This window comes from Canis aureus, chromosome 3 (genome assembly GCF_053574225.1).
Source record: "Canis aureus isolate CA01 chromosome 3, VMU_Caureus_v.1.0, whole genome shotgun sequence".
Taxonomy (NCBI): Eukaryota; Metazoa; Chordata; class Mammalia; order Carnivora; family Canidae; genus Canis; species Canis aureus.
This window is the reverse complement of record NC_135613.1, coordinates 69,278,018-69,296,120: the sequence shown is the minus strand read 5'-3', so window position 1 is coordinate 69,296,120 and position 18,103 is coordinate 69,278,018. Positions and strand designations below refer to the sequence as shown.

At 47.8% G+C, this 18,103-nt stretch overlaps 1 protein-coding gene across 19 annotated transcripts in view; it reads right to left on the bottom strand.

The window, feature by feature from the left end:
* Positions 1–18,103, bottom strand: part of NCAM1 (neural cell adhesion molecule 1) — a 295,457-nt gene that overhangs the window by 11,710 nt on the left and 265,644 nt on the right. For 5 of the 19 annotated variants that reach the window (XM_077893528.1, XM_077893531.1, XM_077893536.1 and 2 more), the window contains 2 exons: positions 8,452–8,576; positions 5,911–6,091 (listed from right to left, as the gene is read on the bottom strand). In XM_077893528.1, the coding sequence (XP_077749654.1) occupies positions 5,911–6,091; positions 8,452–8,576 (306 nt within the window). Of the gene's footprint in view, positions 1–973; positions 3,408–5,910; positions 6,092–8,451; positions 8,577–18,103 lie in introns of those variants that run through there. The other 14 variants (XM_077893530.1, XM_077893532.1, XM_077893537.1 and 11 more) reach the window with 5 other exon arrangements.

Sequence of the window (18,103 nt, the reverse complement as noted above, 5' to 3'; positions counted from 1 at the left end):
CCCCTGTACCTTATGTCATAGTTTATAAAAGGGAGCCATAAAAATCTTCCAGGGGTCTATCTTTGCATGACCTTGCCGCTGGCCTCCCTTGACTGACTCACCCACACCCCTGCACGCAAAGAGAGTTTCTTGGGAGCAGCTCCTCTATGACCTCCAGGGTCAGGGCCCCCCAAACGGTGATGCTACGAAGATGGGGCTGACCATCTGCTGCGGTGCTTGGCATGGAGACATTGACGACTGGACAGGGAACTGGCTGCCCCACGGCAGAGACCTACATGGGTCTTTCTTAGATGCCTCAAAATGGGGATACGGGTCTCACATTTTTACAGATGCCAGGTGGGCCTGAGTCAGTGTCACGGGCTCTCCGTGCAGCAGCGGTGCCCTTTCCACTGAGCTGGGGTTGCTGTTCATTGATGGACCCATACATGTCTGCTTGCTCCTTCCCAGAATCTGCCATTAAGCAGACGGCTGGCTGGTCTCCATGGCTTTTGGGAAGTGTCCTACTAAGTATGATTATAAACAGAATAGGATTTGCCAACGAGATCCTTCTCTCACATTCTATCTATCACAAGGGCACTCTGTGCAGCCTCTGCTGTGGGGTTTTAATGGGAGCAGTGAAATCAGGAGCCCTAGCTACAGAGCTGTCTATCCAGGCCCCGTGGTGCACCCCTGACCCCGAAGTGACCACCTCCTGGTTCTGCAAAGGGACTTTCCCCTCTTCCTGCCTGCTGGGGACTAGGAACATGCAAGGAGGCAACGACCCACAGGAGTTCTCAGGGCAGCTGAGCAAAATGTATAGCTCATCAGGAAAGGGGAAGACTGTCTTTGCTAGAATTCCAAGCAGCAGGCTACAAGTTTGGGGTACGATATGGGGCAACCAAAGTTATTCAGGTGCACGTGAGGTGGGAGGAAAGGACTTCTGACACTTTGCAGGACACACGACTATTCAATAAAATCAAAACACGCTGGTGAGTTCACGTGGACTGTTATTTCTTTTAATAATGCAAAGGTGTAAACTTCATCAAGGCCTCGCTGATTATCTACACAACAGTGTTAGCATTCTTATTAGTAACAAAACGTGATCCAAACCTGCCATATAAATACTTCAGAAATGAGCAGAGAGACCCCGTGGCATGTGGAGTGTGGGCAGCACGGACTAGTGCACAGCAGCAGGGGCAGCTGAGCAAGGTGGCGGGTGCTTCCTCCTGCGGGGGCCTCAAAGGGCTGCTATCTCCCGGGAGCCACTGGCGGGCCTGGGGGCCACAGCTGAAACCGAGGACGGTGTCCAGTGGGGAGCAGATGTACCCCAACACTGTCTCTCGAAAGGTATCCTGTTACAAACCAAGGGCCCGCCTCGCCCTGGGTATGCTGAGGGAACAGGGCCCTGTCAGTCCCCCCTAGGCTTTGGGCTAGATCTCCAAAGAGTCCCTTCGGACACACTGACACTGTCCCTCCCCTCTGGGGCAGACCACCGAGATGGGCCCTCTGGGGTGAACATGTGACTTCTGCCCAAGATGTTACCAAGAGCATGCCAGGAGCCAGGAAGACAGGGATGGGCCACTTGCCCGACACATCTCTCCTTCCCTCGGCCTCCCAGAGCTCTCGATAGCTGACCTGGGACTCTCACGCCAGGTCCGGCGGCACCTTGTGCCTCTCCTGGATGCTCTGCTTTGTACCTAAGAACCCTGCCTGCTTCTCTTGTGCTGGTGTGGAGGCAGGTCAGGGACCCCGGGGAGAGGTTTGCATTGGGCCTGGGGGTGCAGACAGGGCTGGGGCAAGAGGTGCTACCTGCCTGAGCTGCTGGGAACAGTGCAGCCTCCAGGGTCTGCGCTCAGGTTCTGCGCTCGAGCCTCTAAATTGTGAGCGCTGGGGGCCATGGGCCTGTGCCAGCCGACACAGGCAGCTCTGCCCCGCACGTGGGGTCACTTGGGTTCCCAAAGGGAAAGACCAGTCTTCAAACATCAATTAAAATAACAACAACAACAAACACAACTAAAAAATAAACAAAAACAAAAATCAAACTTCTGTGGGATGTTCGGAGATGAGATACGTAGAATGATATGTGACCACAATGGAGGGAGGGAGGGAGGTTTTATTCAGTAGAAGGTCAGTCCCCAGGCGTGCACAGATGTTACTGAGCAGGATCCAGCCGAGTCTCCACATGAGACTTTAGCGAACACGCTGCGTTTCCCCTCCTGGGCACGTGGAGAGGCGTGGCCCTCGGCCGTAGAGGGGCTAGCTGGCTTTCACCAGCATTTTTAAAATGTCCCTAAAGCCACCAATATGGGGGGCTGGAGAGTTCGGAAAGTAGGACAGGCTGACCGAGTCGCAGTGTGTGGACGCTCTGGGCCGGGCAGTCTGGGAGTCATCTGTCCCCTGCCTTCTGCTCTGGTGTGGGGGGAGCTGCTGTGGGACCCACGCCTGGCTCGCAGTAGATACTTCCAACTTGGGGACTGACGTTTACGTGATACTGTCGGACCACACAGGCCAAACTGTTGGCTCTGTGCTGGCCTGCGGCTCACTGCCATGCGGCCCGGATCACTCTGGCTGAGAGGCACCCATCTTACCAAACTGACGGGTACAGGGCACATCACAGGTTGGCCCTGTTTGCAGTGCCAGCATAAGCTGCTGGTTGTAATACTAGGACAAAAGTGCCTCCTAGAACATCTGATCAGCCTTCAGAAAATGCCTAACCAATCTATTTTATTCCACTGTATGGGCAACAGGGTGACTTACTTTGCCCATCGTGCCAGCAAAATGCTTGGGTGCATTCCAGTGGTTGGGCTCCCTTAACCCGGGCACTTCAATGCGAGCGAAGCCAACTACTTTTCAAAGGCAAAGGGGGAGCATGGAGTTAGAAGGGTGGGGAGCACGAGGTGATTTGAACAATCTGATGCAAGCTTTAGGAGGTACTCAGACATTTTCCTCTGCTACATCATTTTCAGGTAAGAACAGAAAAATGCAACAAGTAGCAGATGTGCAGAAACTTCTCTGTAAACCTAGCATAATGCTTTTGAAAAAAAAAAAAACAGTGTTTAAAGAAAAGTGCTCCCAAATATTTTTGTACTGCCATTAGAAAGGGGCAAACTCCTCGTGAAGTGGCACAAGAGTATCTGTGAATGGTAAAATGTCTGGAGGTCCAGCTTTTTCCAAACGCCAAACCTTCCTCTTCCACACAGAATGCTTGGTGGCGTGGCCGTGGCGGTCCTGACAGGTTCTTCCAAGGGGGGCACTGATCATTCTCATAGGAACTGGGCATTTAAGCAAACTTAATTTTTTTGTGGGTGTTGTGTGTGTGTGCATGTGTGCATGTGTGTGTTCAAGTTCCTAACAGAGCAAAAGCAGAGTCACTGCAGAGAGAAGCAATGAGACAAAAGTGTAGGACGCAGAGCAGCCTCCCAAGGTCGCTGCAGGTTGGAGCAATGGGCGCCCAGAGAGAATGTGGTTGTTTAAAAACAAATGTGGCAGTGGGGATGCCCCAGTGGCGGACGTCCAGGGTGAGATGTGTGACGAGAGACACAGGAAGGGGAGGGGGAAAAGGAAAGAGAAGGTAGAGACAGAAACAGAGAAAAAAAATAGATAAAAAGAAAAAAAATTAGGTCAAATATAGAAAACGCAAGAATCAAAGGTTAATTCAACTTAGTAAATTAAACTGACAATGGTTAGAGAAGAATTCAGTACGGTATTAATACCATAAGGCCAGTTCCGAAGCTCAGCAAGGCCAGAAGCAGCACAGCAGGGCGAATTCAGGGGGTTAGGGGTCAGCGAGCAAATGAAATTCAAGTGAGAGAACAGAGCCTCTGCAGTCAAATACAAGAGTGTGATTAGGAGAGTGTTACCTTTGAGTAAGGTCAGGCCTCTTAGGTACAGTCATCAAGCCTCTACACACAGCCTCCTAGCCTCTAGAGCTTTCTACATGTAGTGGTAGAGATGCACCATATGCAGCAAACTGCACAGGGACAGGGCAGGGAGGGGGGCTTTCTCAGCCATAGTCGGACTCCTCCTCCTCGTGCACCACGCACCCCTCACCTTCTGCCTCCCCGCTGACCGCACAACCCCACCATGAACGCACACCTTGGAATTCACAGGTTTTGTACGAAGGTCCCCATCAATGGCCAGGAAGTCCAAGCGAGCACAGAGCCGCCTCCTCCTAGGATGCGTGCGGTGGAGCCCCCGAGCCCCTCCAACCCTCTTCGGCACCTGGTTGCTTGAGAAGAAGGACTCCGATATCTCCACCTCCACCCAGAGGACGAGATCTTCTCCTGTTTCTGTGTCTGACTCCCCATGTCCCCAGCTGCTCCAACCCACAAGCTGACGCGGGAGGTACTGCGCACGTGAATGCGGCATGTCCAAGCGACCTGCCTGTGTTGCTTAGGCCGGGCAATGAGTGCCATCGGAAAACTCTCTCGCCAGAAAGGGGCTACTCAAGCCTGCCATTCCCCCAGCTCCTAAGTGTCTCACAAAGGCTGAGCAGAGCCAGACACATTCCAGACTATCGATTTCAATGAAGAACTGGCCAAACATGAAGGAAGAAGGGGCACAGGACGGCAGGGCCACCTCTGTTTGGACATCGTATGAAGCAGTAGAGAGAACACTTTTTGCAGCCACCCCCAGGTGCCTTGCCTTCACCACTGACCATGTGCACTATGGGGCCTCCCTGAGGGTAGGACCAATTGAAGTGTCTCACCTGTGGCTTAAGACCCACTTGCCAGCTCCCTGAAGCCCCCGCATATCTGTCAGACACACACATTCATGCACATTCGACCATCGGGAACCACACACTGGTCTCGCCTTGTTGTTTCACTAACCGACTTGCGCACAGGCAGGCCTGTGTCCTAGGCAGTCATACCCTTCTGGTCTCCCATCCACTGGGAGGCACCATTATGACAACTGAGCAGAGCGCCTGGGCAAGCACTGGAGACAGGACAGGCATGACGGGGCCACACCAAGGCAGCTGGGGGACTGGAACATCTTTCTACCATGCTTGACCACAGCAGACAGTTTATGGGGTCCCCTGTCAACAGGCTGCAGCTCTATGGTCTATGCCCCCCTCTCCTTCCTGTGGCTGGCACTCAGCTGATCTGGAAAAGCACAGAGTGGTGTTGAAGATCTCTTTCTGCTCTGAAGGTTTAGTCAATGAGGAGACTAACTATCAGTGGCAAGGTGGCTAGGCCAGCAAGCAGAACTCTCATTTGTTCCCACACTTGAGTTGGTCCTGGATCCCCAGAGACAGGTCTGCATCTCCTAGGAGAACCGCTCCCGTCACAGTCTCCAGCAGACTGGACTGCCTTTCACGGATGGGTTTTCCAGCGTCTACTTTCTTCACTTGCTCTGTTTCAAGTGATTCAATTTAATCTTTATTTTAGCTGAGAGGCCCTTGGAAGATAGGATTTTTAACTAACCGAGCATAGTCTCTTCCTTCTCTTGGGGTCCCCATAGAGAAGAGATTTGGACCATGATTGTGCAGGAAGCAAGCATCAAATAGAAAGCGCTTAAAAACAATTAGGTGATCCTGGTATGAAATGGCAGAGGATAGACAAGGTCTCAAAAAAAGATCCTTACTTAACCAGCCTCCAAGGTTTGGCTGGAGCTGGAGCTGTTTTTTTTTTTTTTTTTTTTTCTTCCCCCATCTGAAGGTTCCCACAGACTGGCTTAGCATCAGTCCCTCAAGGCTGAATGACACAGGACCATTGCCCCAGGATGCTTGGCCAAGCCTTCCTGGAGGGTCCAGTACATCTCAACCCACTGCACAGGTAGGTACAGAGCAAAACTAAGCTTTGCATGGGCAACCAATCATGAGGATGGCTGGAAGCAAGCAAGTCGTCAGGGGCTGGTCAGGCACATTAGGAGGTGCAGCATTTGTGCATTAATTCAAAGCGGGAAACTCACAGAAAGCAGAGGCGGTCATACCTGGGATGGCTGTGGGCTGGGCTGAGGTCCTGAACACAAAATGAGCCGCCTTGGACTTCCCCTGCTGGTTCTCGGCTACCACGTAGACCTCATACTCTGCATTCCAGTCCAGGGACTTGAGCATGATGTGGTCACTGCCAGACGGGAGCCGAATCTCTGGTTTCCACTCCGAGGACAGCTTCTGGGAGAAACCGGCAGGAAGGACACAAGACACCAGGACAGTTTAGATGAAAATGCTGCTAAGGCCAGCTTCAGGGAGTCACTACTAGGGGTGCAAGATAATAAAAATAAAAACCAATGATAGGACAAGGTGTTCGTCCTCTACCAGCCTGAAGCCCCCTAAAGATTTTGCTGGTCAGGAGGTCAACCTCATGTGTTCGCAATCACAGCGACAGATGGCAGGTGGCATAGGGCCAATCCTCCAGTCCCATTGCCGTCAGAGCACACAGGAACCTAAGCGGGGACTGTCCCCCCAGCTACAGTCTGGAATGCACAGGCACATGGACACCTCAGGAGAGTCATGCAATGAATATGCGTCTGGTCCTATTTCAGGATGTTGCTCACACTCAGGTGTGTGACTCACCTCCCTGACATAAGAACACCGCACAGATTCATTTTATTAAAAATAAAAACTGTCTTTTGTTGAGCGCCTACTATGTGCTGGCCTGGCCCTAAAGGGTTTCCTGAATTTTCTCATTGTATCCCTACAAACCCTGCCCGTGAAGGGCTTTGTCAGGCTGCACGGTTGCTTGGCTGTATGTCACCAGGGGCCCAGTTTTAATTTAAAACAATTTAAAACAAAGAAATTCAGCTGTCTACGTCTTCTCTCTCTCTAAAAGGCTTCTTTCCTTGGCAAACTCTATGAAAGAGGCAACCAGAATACAAAGCAAATATTATGTTAAACAAAAATACTAATAGCATATAATAATAATATTTAGCAAACACTGAGTGTTTGAAGTGGAAGAGAGAGGACAGGTAAGGCTGTTGAAATCTAACGTATTTCAGTGTTCTGTCCCCATAGTCTTTTTAAGGCAGACCTGCCCGGCACAGCCATTATGACTCTTCTGCAAAACTGATGTCTCTCAGGTAGCCTCGTATGGGAAGTGTCTCCAGCACCAGCCAGCATCTTAGCAGTGATTATTACAGTTACCATGTATGGGGAGTGAGGGGAGGAGTTTCATGCGTCAGGCACATTTCAGGTTCTTTGCTTATATTATAACTAATCTTTATAATAACTTGATAAGCCATTTTATTCCCATTTTATGTATGGAGAAATGGAGGTTTTTGGAAGACCTATTGAGGGCACAAGCTGGTAAGTGGTAAAGCTGAACCTGGATCCCATGTCTGTCTGGATCTCACACTAGCATAATAAGGGCCAGAGGCAGCCCACCTGACCACATGTCCACTTCCCATGGGCTGTGCTGGGCTGCCACTCAGTCCTGGTGTCCTATTCCACAGTGAGGAAGCCACAGGGACCTCTCATACAGTGGTGCTTCTAGGCTGGGCCTTAGGGAAGTCAAGAGAGGCCCTTCCTCCGATGTCAGCCTCATGCCTGGCTTCCCAGTTAAATGGGGAAGGGCTGAGTGGTCCATCCAGCAGCTGGGAAGTATGCCTGGTAGAGTTCTGTGCTGTAGTGACTCTCCACTCAGCCTAAGCAGGTAAGGGCTCACGCATCACTTCAGTGGGGGCTGATCAAAGAGAGGGAGTAAGTCAACTTCCTTGAAAAATCCTTTCTATTTGAAGAAAGAAAACTGTTCTCTGGTTCATTATTTCCTACTGGTAAGAAATCCTAGCAAGAGGCTATTCCCAGTGCCCAGACACTGTCTCTAAATCTCTCAGTGACTGATTGTGGTGGGCGTAACCGAGTATCACTCTAAAACTAAAAAAAGTGAGAGTAATTTTCATCATGGGGGCTGGAGGTGAAAGGAAAAATGACAGACAAACCTTAAATGGTAGGCAAACTATCTAGAAAGAAAGGGTTCAGGGCCAAGCTTGCTGTGAGCAGGATCAGAACAGCTCAGGTCGGGTCTGAGGGGCAGATGGGAGCTACATTTGGGGTGGTAAGGCAGCCGAGGGCAGGGGCAAAGAGCCCACTGTCTTCAGACAGACCTGGATTTTAACTCTGCTCTCCTAGCTATGAGAGATCAGGGTTCTCGTGGGGACAAAATGCACATGATCGCAGTGCCTGGCCCAGGACACACACTTTGTCAAATGCACTGATTATGAATATCAGTATATTATTTCAAAAAGTATCAGATAATGGCAAAATCACTTTACAGAAATTTCCAGAAGCATAAAAACCGATCATGGTATGCGTCTGTCTCCACCACAATCATTTTAAGGGTTTCAGAAGAGTCCCAGGGCAGACACGGCCCGATGGCTGTAAGTCAATCTTGGGATTTAAAACCCTGACCAGGGCCCCTGAGCCACCTGCAAGACACAGGACGTCTCTGCCTGCTTGGGCTCCGCACCTTGTTGACATAACAAGGTGGGTATCGGAGTTGCAGAGATGGGGGTGGAGACAGGGCAGGAGACACTCACCGCTCGGTACTTGACCAGGTAGTGTCTGATGGGGGAGCCGCCGTCATCCTGCTTGATGAGGTTCACCTTAATAGAGTTTCCATCCTCGCCCATCTGCCCTTCGAGCTTAGGTGCGCTGGGTTCCCCTGAAACAGCCAGTTAATTCATGTGACATTTTCACCCACAAGAGGAAAATCTGATCCATTAGAATGGGATGTAGCGTTGGGGTGGGGCTGGGCTTTTTTTTCTTGCTTTCTCAGAAACTCAAATGGTTAAGAAGCAATAAATATAAAACTTTGGGTTCCAGTTAGATCCATCAGACTTAGCCCCAAACTGGGAGTGTCTTTTGGGAATGTTCTGGGAAACCCTCCCTAATAGTACAATCCTTTTACCATTTTAGAAACAGGATTTTTTTTTTTAAATGTCTCTCACTCGTACTTGCATTTTCTTTTTGCTGCTCTTACAACTGCAGATTTAACTTTGATGAGCCTGATACATTTTGAGGAACAGACTGAAATACAAGAAAATGTGTGTAAGCGCTTAAGGAGAAAACTTACACCCACAATAATAATTCTTCAAAAAGTGGCCAGTTTCTTCCCGGGATATATGATTCATCCTGGGGGTCCTGAGCGACCCATCCCTAACAGAGGTGGAATGATGCCACATTCTTGTGACCCGCTTTCCATGAATTAAATTCTATTACTTAGATTTATTGAAGAACATGACAAGTTTCCAGTTGTGCTTAAATAAAGCCCAATCTGCCACGGGCAAGGCTCCTGTAAGCATCCTGCATTTATGGCTCAACCGCCTGAGTGATAATCCTTGGCATCTCGTTTAAAGTGACAATCATTAAAATCTTTTTGTTTGTGCAAAGAGAGAGGGGGAAAATTGTCTTTAGCGTTTCTTAACAGAAAAAAAGTCGATGTCTCTGTTTGCAGTATATTTGCTCAGCTGTGAGTCCAAGGTGGGTTTTTGTGGGACAAACTACCAGGGCTGGGATGGTTTTTCTGTGAGTCAGATGCTGCCTTACTTTAGAGAAACTATTTCATTAGTGTGTGCTGAAAGCAATGAGGTGAGATAATGACATAAAAAGTTGAAATGAAGATTTAACACACTTGGGAGTCCTGCACTTCCTCCGAGGATGCAACTGTGTCTAGTTCATGGCCTCAGACAGAAACTTGGGAGCGCTTATGAAACAGTTACCCTCTGGGTGGGTTGTCCCGGCTTGTTCACTGGTGGATAGAATCACAGACATGGGACCGAAAAACCAGAAAGGTTTGTCACCAGGCTTCGGACCTCATCGCCCCCAAGTGTGCTGCTGGCCATTTGTGACAAGGCTGCTGGCAAAGCCAACTACTTTGGGAACCTCACACTGGCTACTGGTCCTGCTCCCCACTTTGAGACAAGAAGGAACCAGAGATGGAAAGCTAAGGGACAGCCCTTGCTACTCAGGCTGGGCCTGTGGCGCACACCCCCTACTCCCCCCCACCCCCGGGAGCCCGTTAGAAATGCAGATTCCATTTTAACAAGATCCCAAGGTGACCCATGTGACATTTAAGCTTTGAGAAACTGTTGTGATGGGGACACATGGAAGCTGTGACCAGGAGGATGCATCGTCTTAAATGTCTGAGGGAGAAGGTGTTTAGGAAAAGTTGTGCTTGTGTTTTTTTTTTCCCCAATCCATGATTAAGGAAAAAGAAAACCAAGAGTAAAAAAAGACAATGATAAGGCGTTAGGCAAAGACTTGTCCTGTTTTCATGCAGCTATCTAGCTGCTGTTCCCAACTCTTCAGTGGAAAATATTTAGGAATTTGGTTTAGATAATGTCAAGGTGGGCACAGTTTTCAATTCTCTTAGACTACTCTAAGTCTTAGACAAAAATTTAGTAATGTCTTACTATACATATCCAGTGCTAAGCAGAAACTCAAACAAAGTGGAGGATATGTCAGAACGGGGCAGGTATGTAGAGTCACCAGTGCTGAATAAATGGGAGTACGAGGCACAGTAGAACTTTACAATTCTCATCTCTGAAGCAGGGTGGCCAACTCATTCTGGCTGGCCCAGGCCTTTCCAGGTACTAACGCTGGGAGTCCTGCACTCTGGAAAAATCCTTAGTCTCAGGCACACTGGCATGGTTGGTGGCCCGAGACTGAATGGGGATGGGCATTAATGATGACTTTTGTATTCAGAATCGCAATACTGATTCTGTGATGGTCTATTTGCCTTAAGAAGGAGGGAAGGAGGTGGCATCGGTGGCCCTTCCAACACATTCACCAGGCAAGGACCCAGTCCCTTCCCCAAGGCCTCCTTGGAAGGTAAACAGAGATGAATCCACTGGGACTGTGCTGGCTGCACTTTCCCTATCATCCCCTTTCAGATTTGAGCACTGTGGGTTTCAATGCTGAATCAATACTGCAAAACATGGGACTTTGCTTTGGGAAGAACATCTACTTAGAAGAGTTGCTCTCTTTCATGTTTGTCGGGATCCCTGTAAAACTGAATGTTTAGATAAGCCTTTGCCTCACTGTCCACATATACAAAATATGGCCCCTCCGGGGCCTCCCTCTAGCTCTGCCAGCACTGTGACCCGATGACTGTCACTGGGTTAGGATGAACTACCCAAGAACACCTTGGCTATTTTCGCAACACTGTGAAAGATGCAAGATAAGGATGTCTTGCCAATTTGAGGGGGTTGCACCCTAAGAGCAGTAATTCCACATCTTTAGGGCACAGGGTTGCCTCCTCCCTTTTTTTTTTTTTTTGCAATTTTAAAAGTTACCCTCCCAAAAGTCCTATCTTTGAAGAGAGATCCCAACTCTCTTCAAACACCTCTGAACAAAAATCTGGCCCAGGAACCTCTGCAGAAACCAACAGCCCCAATGAAATTAGCCAAGTCTTATCTTTGGGTGTGTTTCCGAAAAAGATCATGGGAATCATAGAGAAATCACTAAAAACTATACCATGGTTAGAACACAGTTCTAACATTTACCAAAGCTGGAACGCTATAAATGGCTACCATTTTATCAGAGTGATGACCACGTTATTCTGACGTGTATTACTTTCTCATAGAATGTAGAGCATACCATGTCATGTTGAGGTGTATCATTTAAAATGCTTTAACTATGATTTACTCAACAAACGTTTACCTAGTACCTGCCTTCTAGGTATCAGGTAGTCACTTAGGCACTGCAGTTTTAAAGGTAAATAAGGTTTGGTTTGACAAATGAAAAGAAAAAATTGACTTATGGTCAATTCTTCAAAAATAAAAAACTGTGGGGTCCTTGTAAGAAAGCATAACCCGTCCTGTGACAGTTTCCTACGGGAAGATTATCATCAACTAGCACCAGAGATCCACCTTGTAGCTATGAACTTGCTATAGTCTCATAAAGGTGTAGAAAGAGCAACGTTTGTTTAATGAATTGTCTTATCCATCTTCAAATGTTCACTGCCTGTCAGTGTTTCTAAAGACTACAAATAGGCGAAAGAGACTGCTTCCTGAGCTCTCAGCAAGGAGGCTCCAGCCATGCCCTGGCATTCGGGAGGCTCGCTGCTTTACTGAACACATTAGGAGAGGAAATTATTTAGAGGGTCCCAATGTGCACTCTGTTCTGAAATGGCTGCTCTGATTGAAATCATTATGGGTAATTTCAGCAAAACCAATATCGTAATTATTTGTGAATGTTGGTTTGCGATTCAGCAGCAATCGGTAGGTTGCTCCAAGAAAACCCCTGGGGTTAATTACACCTTCTGAATTTAGCTTCAGCCACGAGTCAAATTTTCCCCTCAAATATTTTATGTAAAGAATAAAAACAGCAGCACCTTCAAAATAAACCTTGCCGATAACAAATATAAAATATTAGGCAGCCCTGGTATTTGCTAGAATGTAAGTCATGTGTGCAAGAAAATAGGAAGGTACCATAGAGACCGCATACAGTCAGAAATGTTACAGACATGTCCTATAAATTCCCCCTAGAAATCATAATTGAAATGTGTATTTCAGGCCTTGCAGATTGTAGGTTCTTTGTAATTTTTGTGCTATTGTGCCCTAAAATCGGAGTCAGCTTCATGTCCTTCACCGCGTCAGCACAAGCCTTGAGGTCAGAAAGCTTACCGCTGGATATATGAATACCGCAACAAAAATTATAGCAAGCCCCAGGCGTTTGGAACAGCATTTGTGAATTTTAGAAGGAAAATAATATTATTCTACTTCTCACTCAAAAAAGCCCCAGTACCAAGAATTCTATCTTCTGATTGAAGTGCTGAGAGAGGCCTGACCCACACTCTTTCCTCATCCACTTTATTCTCTCCTCCCAGAGGGGTCTGCACAGAGTTCTGGGCAACTGAGTACAAACCAGTGATGGATGTAGGGCTTGCATTAGAATCTCTCCCTTTTTCTAGCAAATGGGATTATCTGGCATCACAAATACTGTTACTTTGGTGTATCCTAACTCCCGTTCCCTTCGATGAAGTACTGCTTGCAAGCAATCTGAAAACTTACGCATGCCTGTTTGTTACTTTAGAAGAGTCCATAGTGTATGATTTGGCTGTTCAAATATGAAGCCCATTTGATTTTTCCAACTCAGGAACGCTGGAAATTACATCTAGAGGTTAGAAGCTTGACTGGTCCTTGGGGGAATGAGCAAATTACCTAAGAAATCAGGATTCGCAGTTATCAGCCTAATTGTCCTTCCTGAGACCAAGCTCTGTGCCAAACAAACGAATCTAATGTGATTTGAGCGGCTTCCATCTTTGGCCCCCTCCAACACCCTGCTCCCCATGATGCCCCATCTGACAGCTTACTTGGCTATTCTAGGGGTGCTGAGGGGGCTTCTGACAGTCCCAGCGAATGGCCTACCATGCCTGGATGGGTTTCACTTTGTTCCAAGCACTGATGCCCCAGATCAGGTGTTGGGAGTAAAGCATTCCTTTTCTCCTGAGTGAGCTCTTTTCCCTTTGTTGTTAAGAATTTACTTGGGGAGCACGACCTGACTCTTTGCTGTCTTGGTCACCAGGTCCAGGGAGTGCTGAGGGACCCTACGAGTAGGTATGGGCACGGCCAGTTCCCCAGCTCTTCCAGAAAGGACGTTTGGCTCTGAGGCCATGGTCATGGGGGCACCTGGCCTACATGTCCCTTTTGAATTGGGTTTAATTACGAATGTGAATGTATGAGCTGGGGGTGGGTGGGGAGGTGGGTGACAGCCTGGGGTATGAATGAAGCAGCAACCAATGAACTTTGACAGGCTGAACCACAGAGACACCAAGTCCCTTCTCGTGGGTGTCATGAAAAAAACCAACAGATTAACTGATCAATTATCTTTGTTTCATCATCCTAAAAGAAAATATGACCACGAAGGTGTGGCTTGTGGTTATGGGGCTGATCCAGGCTGAGAAATCAGGGCTGAAATAACCTCCAACAAGCAACTTGGCTCCTGCCTCCGAGGCCGCAAGGGGGTTTGTGCACATCTCCAACACTATTTCACGGTGTGAGGTTACTCATAAGGAAGCAGGAGGCTCCGGAGAGGTTTCAGCCCTCACGCTGCTAAGCCCTAGGGGACTGGACCCTTTCCAAAGCCCCGGTCTCTGCACCCAGGATTTGGGCTGACATGCCCACTGCCTCCCCCTGCAGACCCTTCACGCTAGCTCTCTACCAGCAGTGCAGGGAATCCTTAGGAATAAAGGCCATTAGAGTAGAACCCCTGGTGAAAAGTCTGTGTCGACCTGCCAGAGACCGTAGCAATCCAGACACACAGCTGTAAAAAAATAAAGGAGGGAGTGGAAGGGGTGGTTAGTGATGTTTTCAATCTAAGAAGGAAGAGTGGGTGTTAAGGAGTTTAGTTCATCAGAACCAGCACATGTCCTAGTACGAGAGGCAGTGTCAGTAGCTAAAGAAAAGAAGATCATTATGAATGGGTGGGGGTGGGGGTGGTGGTGGTGGTGGTGGTGGTGGTGGTGGTGGTGGATTCATGCTCAGACATGCAGCACACAGACAGAGGGGCGCTGGGGGCTTCTCATCACACACATGCTGGTGGGGGGAGGGCGGGGAGGCCCATTTACAGAGTCCTCGTGGCTGAGGGAGTCACCGGAGGCAGGAGGCCAGGCCCTGACCAGGTGCCACAATATTAAAAATGAACTTTGGCATGGGAGCATCTTAGGTCAGCACAGAAGCCCACTCCTGGGAGAGAGAGACTCCTTGCTTGCTGAAACCTTCCTCGGTTAGGCCCTGCTCACCTTAAAGCCTTGCTGATGATGTCCAGAGAAAGGAGGCACTCATGCTCTTAACTAAACTTTATTTCTCTCCTCCATAAATTTTATTTGCTCTGACCTCTCTGTTCTCTGAAATTTTATTACTAAAGGCCACTTCCTGTTGCTTGCAGGAATTCATCTGAATAATGAGTCCTCTGCCCCCCCCTCTGCAATGGTCAGAGAGGGTCTGTCACAGAAGGGAAATGTGGTTCAATGGGAGGGTAATCATGCTTTCAAATTCCACAGGTCCTTCAGGGAATTTATTTATTTATTTATTTATTTATTTATTTATTTATTTATTTATTTTAGCACTGGCTACATTTTTACTGACACCCAAGGCAACTGTAGGAAACACCTTCAAACATTTCTTGCCTTGCTTAAAATGTCTGGCCGAGAGCTCCCTTCAGAGGGGTGGATCAGTGTCAACCTTGCTCATGTGGTGCTTTGCCTCATCCCAAATTATAGCACCGCACAGCAATGACCAGACTTGTTAGTAAGAAAGAAACTACCGGGTTTCAACTCACCATCTGCTCCTCCTTCAGACCTCAGGAGGCAGATCCAGGCTTTTCCCTAGTACATTAGCCTTGGAACCGTCACCTCAAGTCTTAAAAGAACACAGTCCCCCTCAGGGAAATCATGAAACCACAGTATTCTGGGTGAGAGTTGGGAGTTTAGAAAATCTTCAGCTTCCAATATCGTCTACCCTCAGACTCACAGACTAGGTTGCCTTTTAAAGGTAGGAAAAGCTCAGAGTAAACAGCAAACATCTTTTTTGGAAATGATGGGAGGCTCTGCCCCAAGGCCTCATCCAGGAGTCTGGTTGTAAATGGGACTCACCAGGGGCACAGTGGCCACACCCAGAACGTTGGTGTCCTCAGAGGTGGCCAGTGTGCGGGGTGAGCGAGAGGGAGCACCCACGGGGCGCTCACGCCTGGGTGGCACGCAACGGAAGGACAGACCAGGAACAGAGAACGTGCATGCGAGACAGCTGTGGATGGTTTCGTCCGTGGGAATGTCGCCCAGTCAGCTCCTCAGAGACGTGAGGCCCAATGGGACCCCCTCTGCATGCACGGGCACACTGGGCGGTTATTCGGGTTAGTTTGGCTTTCGTGATCAAGTGCAGCCTGTGTGTGTCTCAGGTTGTGACCCAAAATCATAATTTTCGGTTAGAAGAAAACAGAATGTGTATGACTCCCCCGGGCAGGCTTGGAATAGGTGTTTGATTTTACAGTGGGGAAGCTGTGAGCTGAGGCTTCCTTTTCTCTTTATGGCAAACGAGGATTTTTTTCACAAGGTTGTGACAGTCACAATATTAACTAATTATTTTGTCACCGCTATGCACTTAATTACATCATTTCGTTTCCTTTGCTGTGAGGGTCAATCATGGGCTCTCGATTACAAAGAGATCTCCAGTCACGGTAACTGCCAACTTCTGCTTTTATTTCCTCCTCGCCCTGCCCAGGGGGAGGGTCACTCTTAAACGGTGACACGTCAACAACCCACACTGCTTTAATTCCAAATTCTTAAATCTCTCATTTCAGTCAGCCCTCAATTTGCATGAATTTTATGAAGCACTCTCATTGGTTTTGAGCAAACAGAACCACTGCAACTCATACATTTCTCTCGGACGCATTTCAGCGTTGTAAACAGATACATTTCACATTTTCACAGAAATGACTCACTTTAGAGCAACTGTGGTTTTCAGGACTACTGGATGAAGTTAAACAACAATGTCATAAAGGTAATTTACACAACTGCTTTTTTTATGAACTATCTGGGAGAAATTCAAGTTTGCAAACTGCATCATGGTGAGTGCGGTTTAACTGGAGGCAGCAGTTTGCAGGGCCAAGTTTCAAGTGAAATGTTAAACCAGAGGCTGTCATGTATCAAATGGTCATGTCAAGGCTGCAAAGAGTGATGAATTCTAGAGGTGAACTGAGAACAGGAGAAAATCTCTCAAATGGCTTCACTTGGGAAATCTGAGACGGGAAGGAACGAGTGGGCCCTAGGTGCCAGGCTGTGGTCCCAGGTTTTATTTCCCTAATCAGAACAAAGAGTTTTACCTTCTGTTCACCAGCGTGGACGACATCATCAGCACCATGCAAGCCACATGACAAAGTCACATGATACGCACGCACATGATTGGTTGAAAGGAAAGGAGGTCACATGGAAAATACAAAAAATTAAAAACTGATGTAAACAATGGGCAGGGAGAAAAATCAACAACAAAATCACAGACTAAATAAAGGGAGAAACCAAATTAAATTAGCAGCATCTATAGGAAACATTGGGAGGCAGTAACACTGCCCGGAAATAGAAGGATAATAAATCATAAAGAGCATTTGGTTAACGACACCAATAAGCATTAGATACAATTGCAAGACTGCATATTAATACCACACCAAGGAGCATGTAAACTTGTTTGGAAATAGGGAGGTGTTTCTGGTCAGGACCCGGATGTCAAAGTCAATCCAGGAGACTGTTGAAGGAAAAGAAAAAAAAAAAAAAAAGCAAGTTATTATTCACAGATTCCAGAAATGTCTCGGCAGCTTCAGGAAACAAGAGCAATGAAAGTGAATATGGATCGGGCAGGAGACCTCCCAAGACTGTGTGCCCTGTAAGAACAAAATATTATGTTATATTGAGAAAAGCCATCTCCTTTTTCCTTCAGTGCTCGAGGAGAGGGGGCACATGAGCTGAGTGAAGTTTGGTGGATGGAGGCCAGAGAAGGCAATCCTGGGGTCCCTTCTCACTTCCCTGTTCATCTACCCACATTATCCTGGAGTCCCCAGTGAGATACCCCAATTGAGACGCCTATAAAGGAGGAGGCCAGTGCAGAAGGGAAGAGGTTTCCTTCTGGTGGTGACGACGATGGCTCTGTCGATGCCAAACAACAAAACTGAACCCCTGGCCCCATGAGCTAAGACTGTGGACTAAACAAGTGCTTGGACATTTGTGGATAGTTGTTATCTAGACCCATGGCTGCACTGTGAAGATATAGATCTGACTTAGACAACAAAAAAAAATGGTTTTCTTGTTTGGATTTATCTATATTCCTTCTTTGTCCTCTGTTGTACTTATGGTCTAATTTGTTACTGAATGGCTTGCCCTGTCAAAAGGCATTTTGGGTTTCCCACCCTAACTTGCAGAGGCCAACGGGAAGTGCAGGCTATTGCTGGTTGAAGCTAAGAGGAAAAGCGCAAAGAGGAGAGGTGGAAGTGTCTTTCTGTGCAAAGCACACTGTTGTTTAAAAATAACCTGGGAGAAATGCTTGAGCCCAGTTACATATCCCTTGCCACTTGTGAGCTGATCGAACCTGTGCTGCTTACTGTTTGACACTGCACAGGCTCTGGCACGTTCCAACCAAGCATGCCCTGCGGGGATTTTATACAAATCAGTTTCTCTTTTGATTTTATCTAGGATACCTTCAT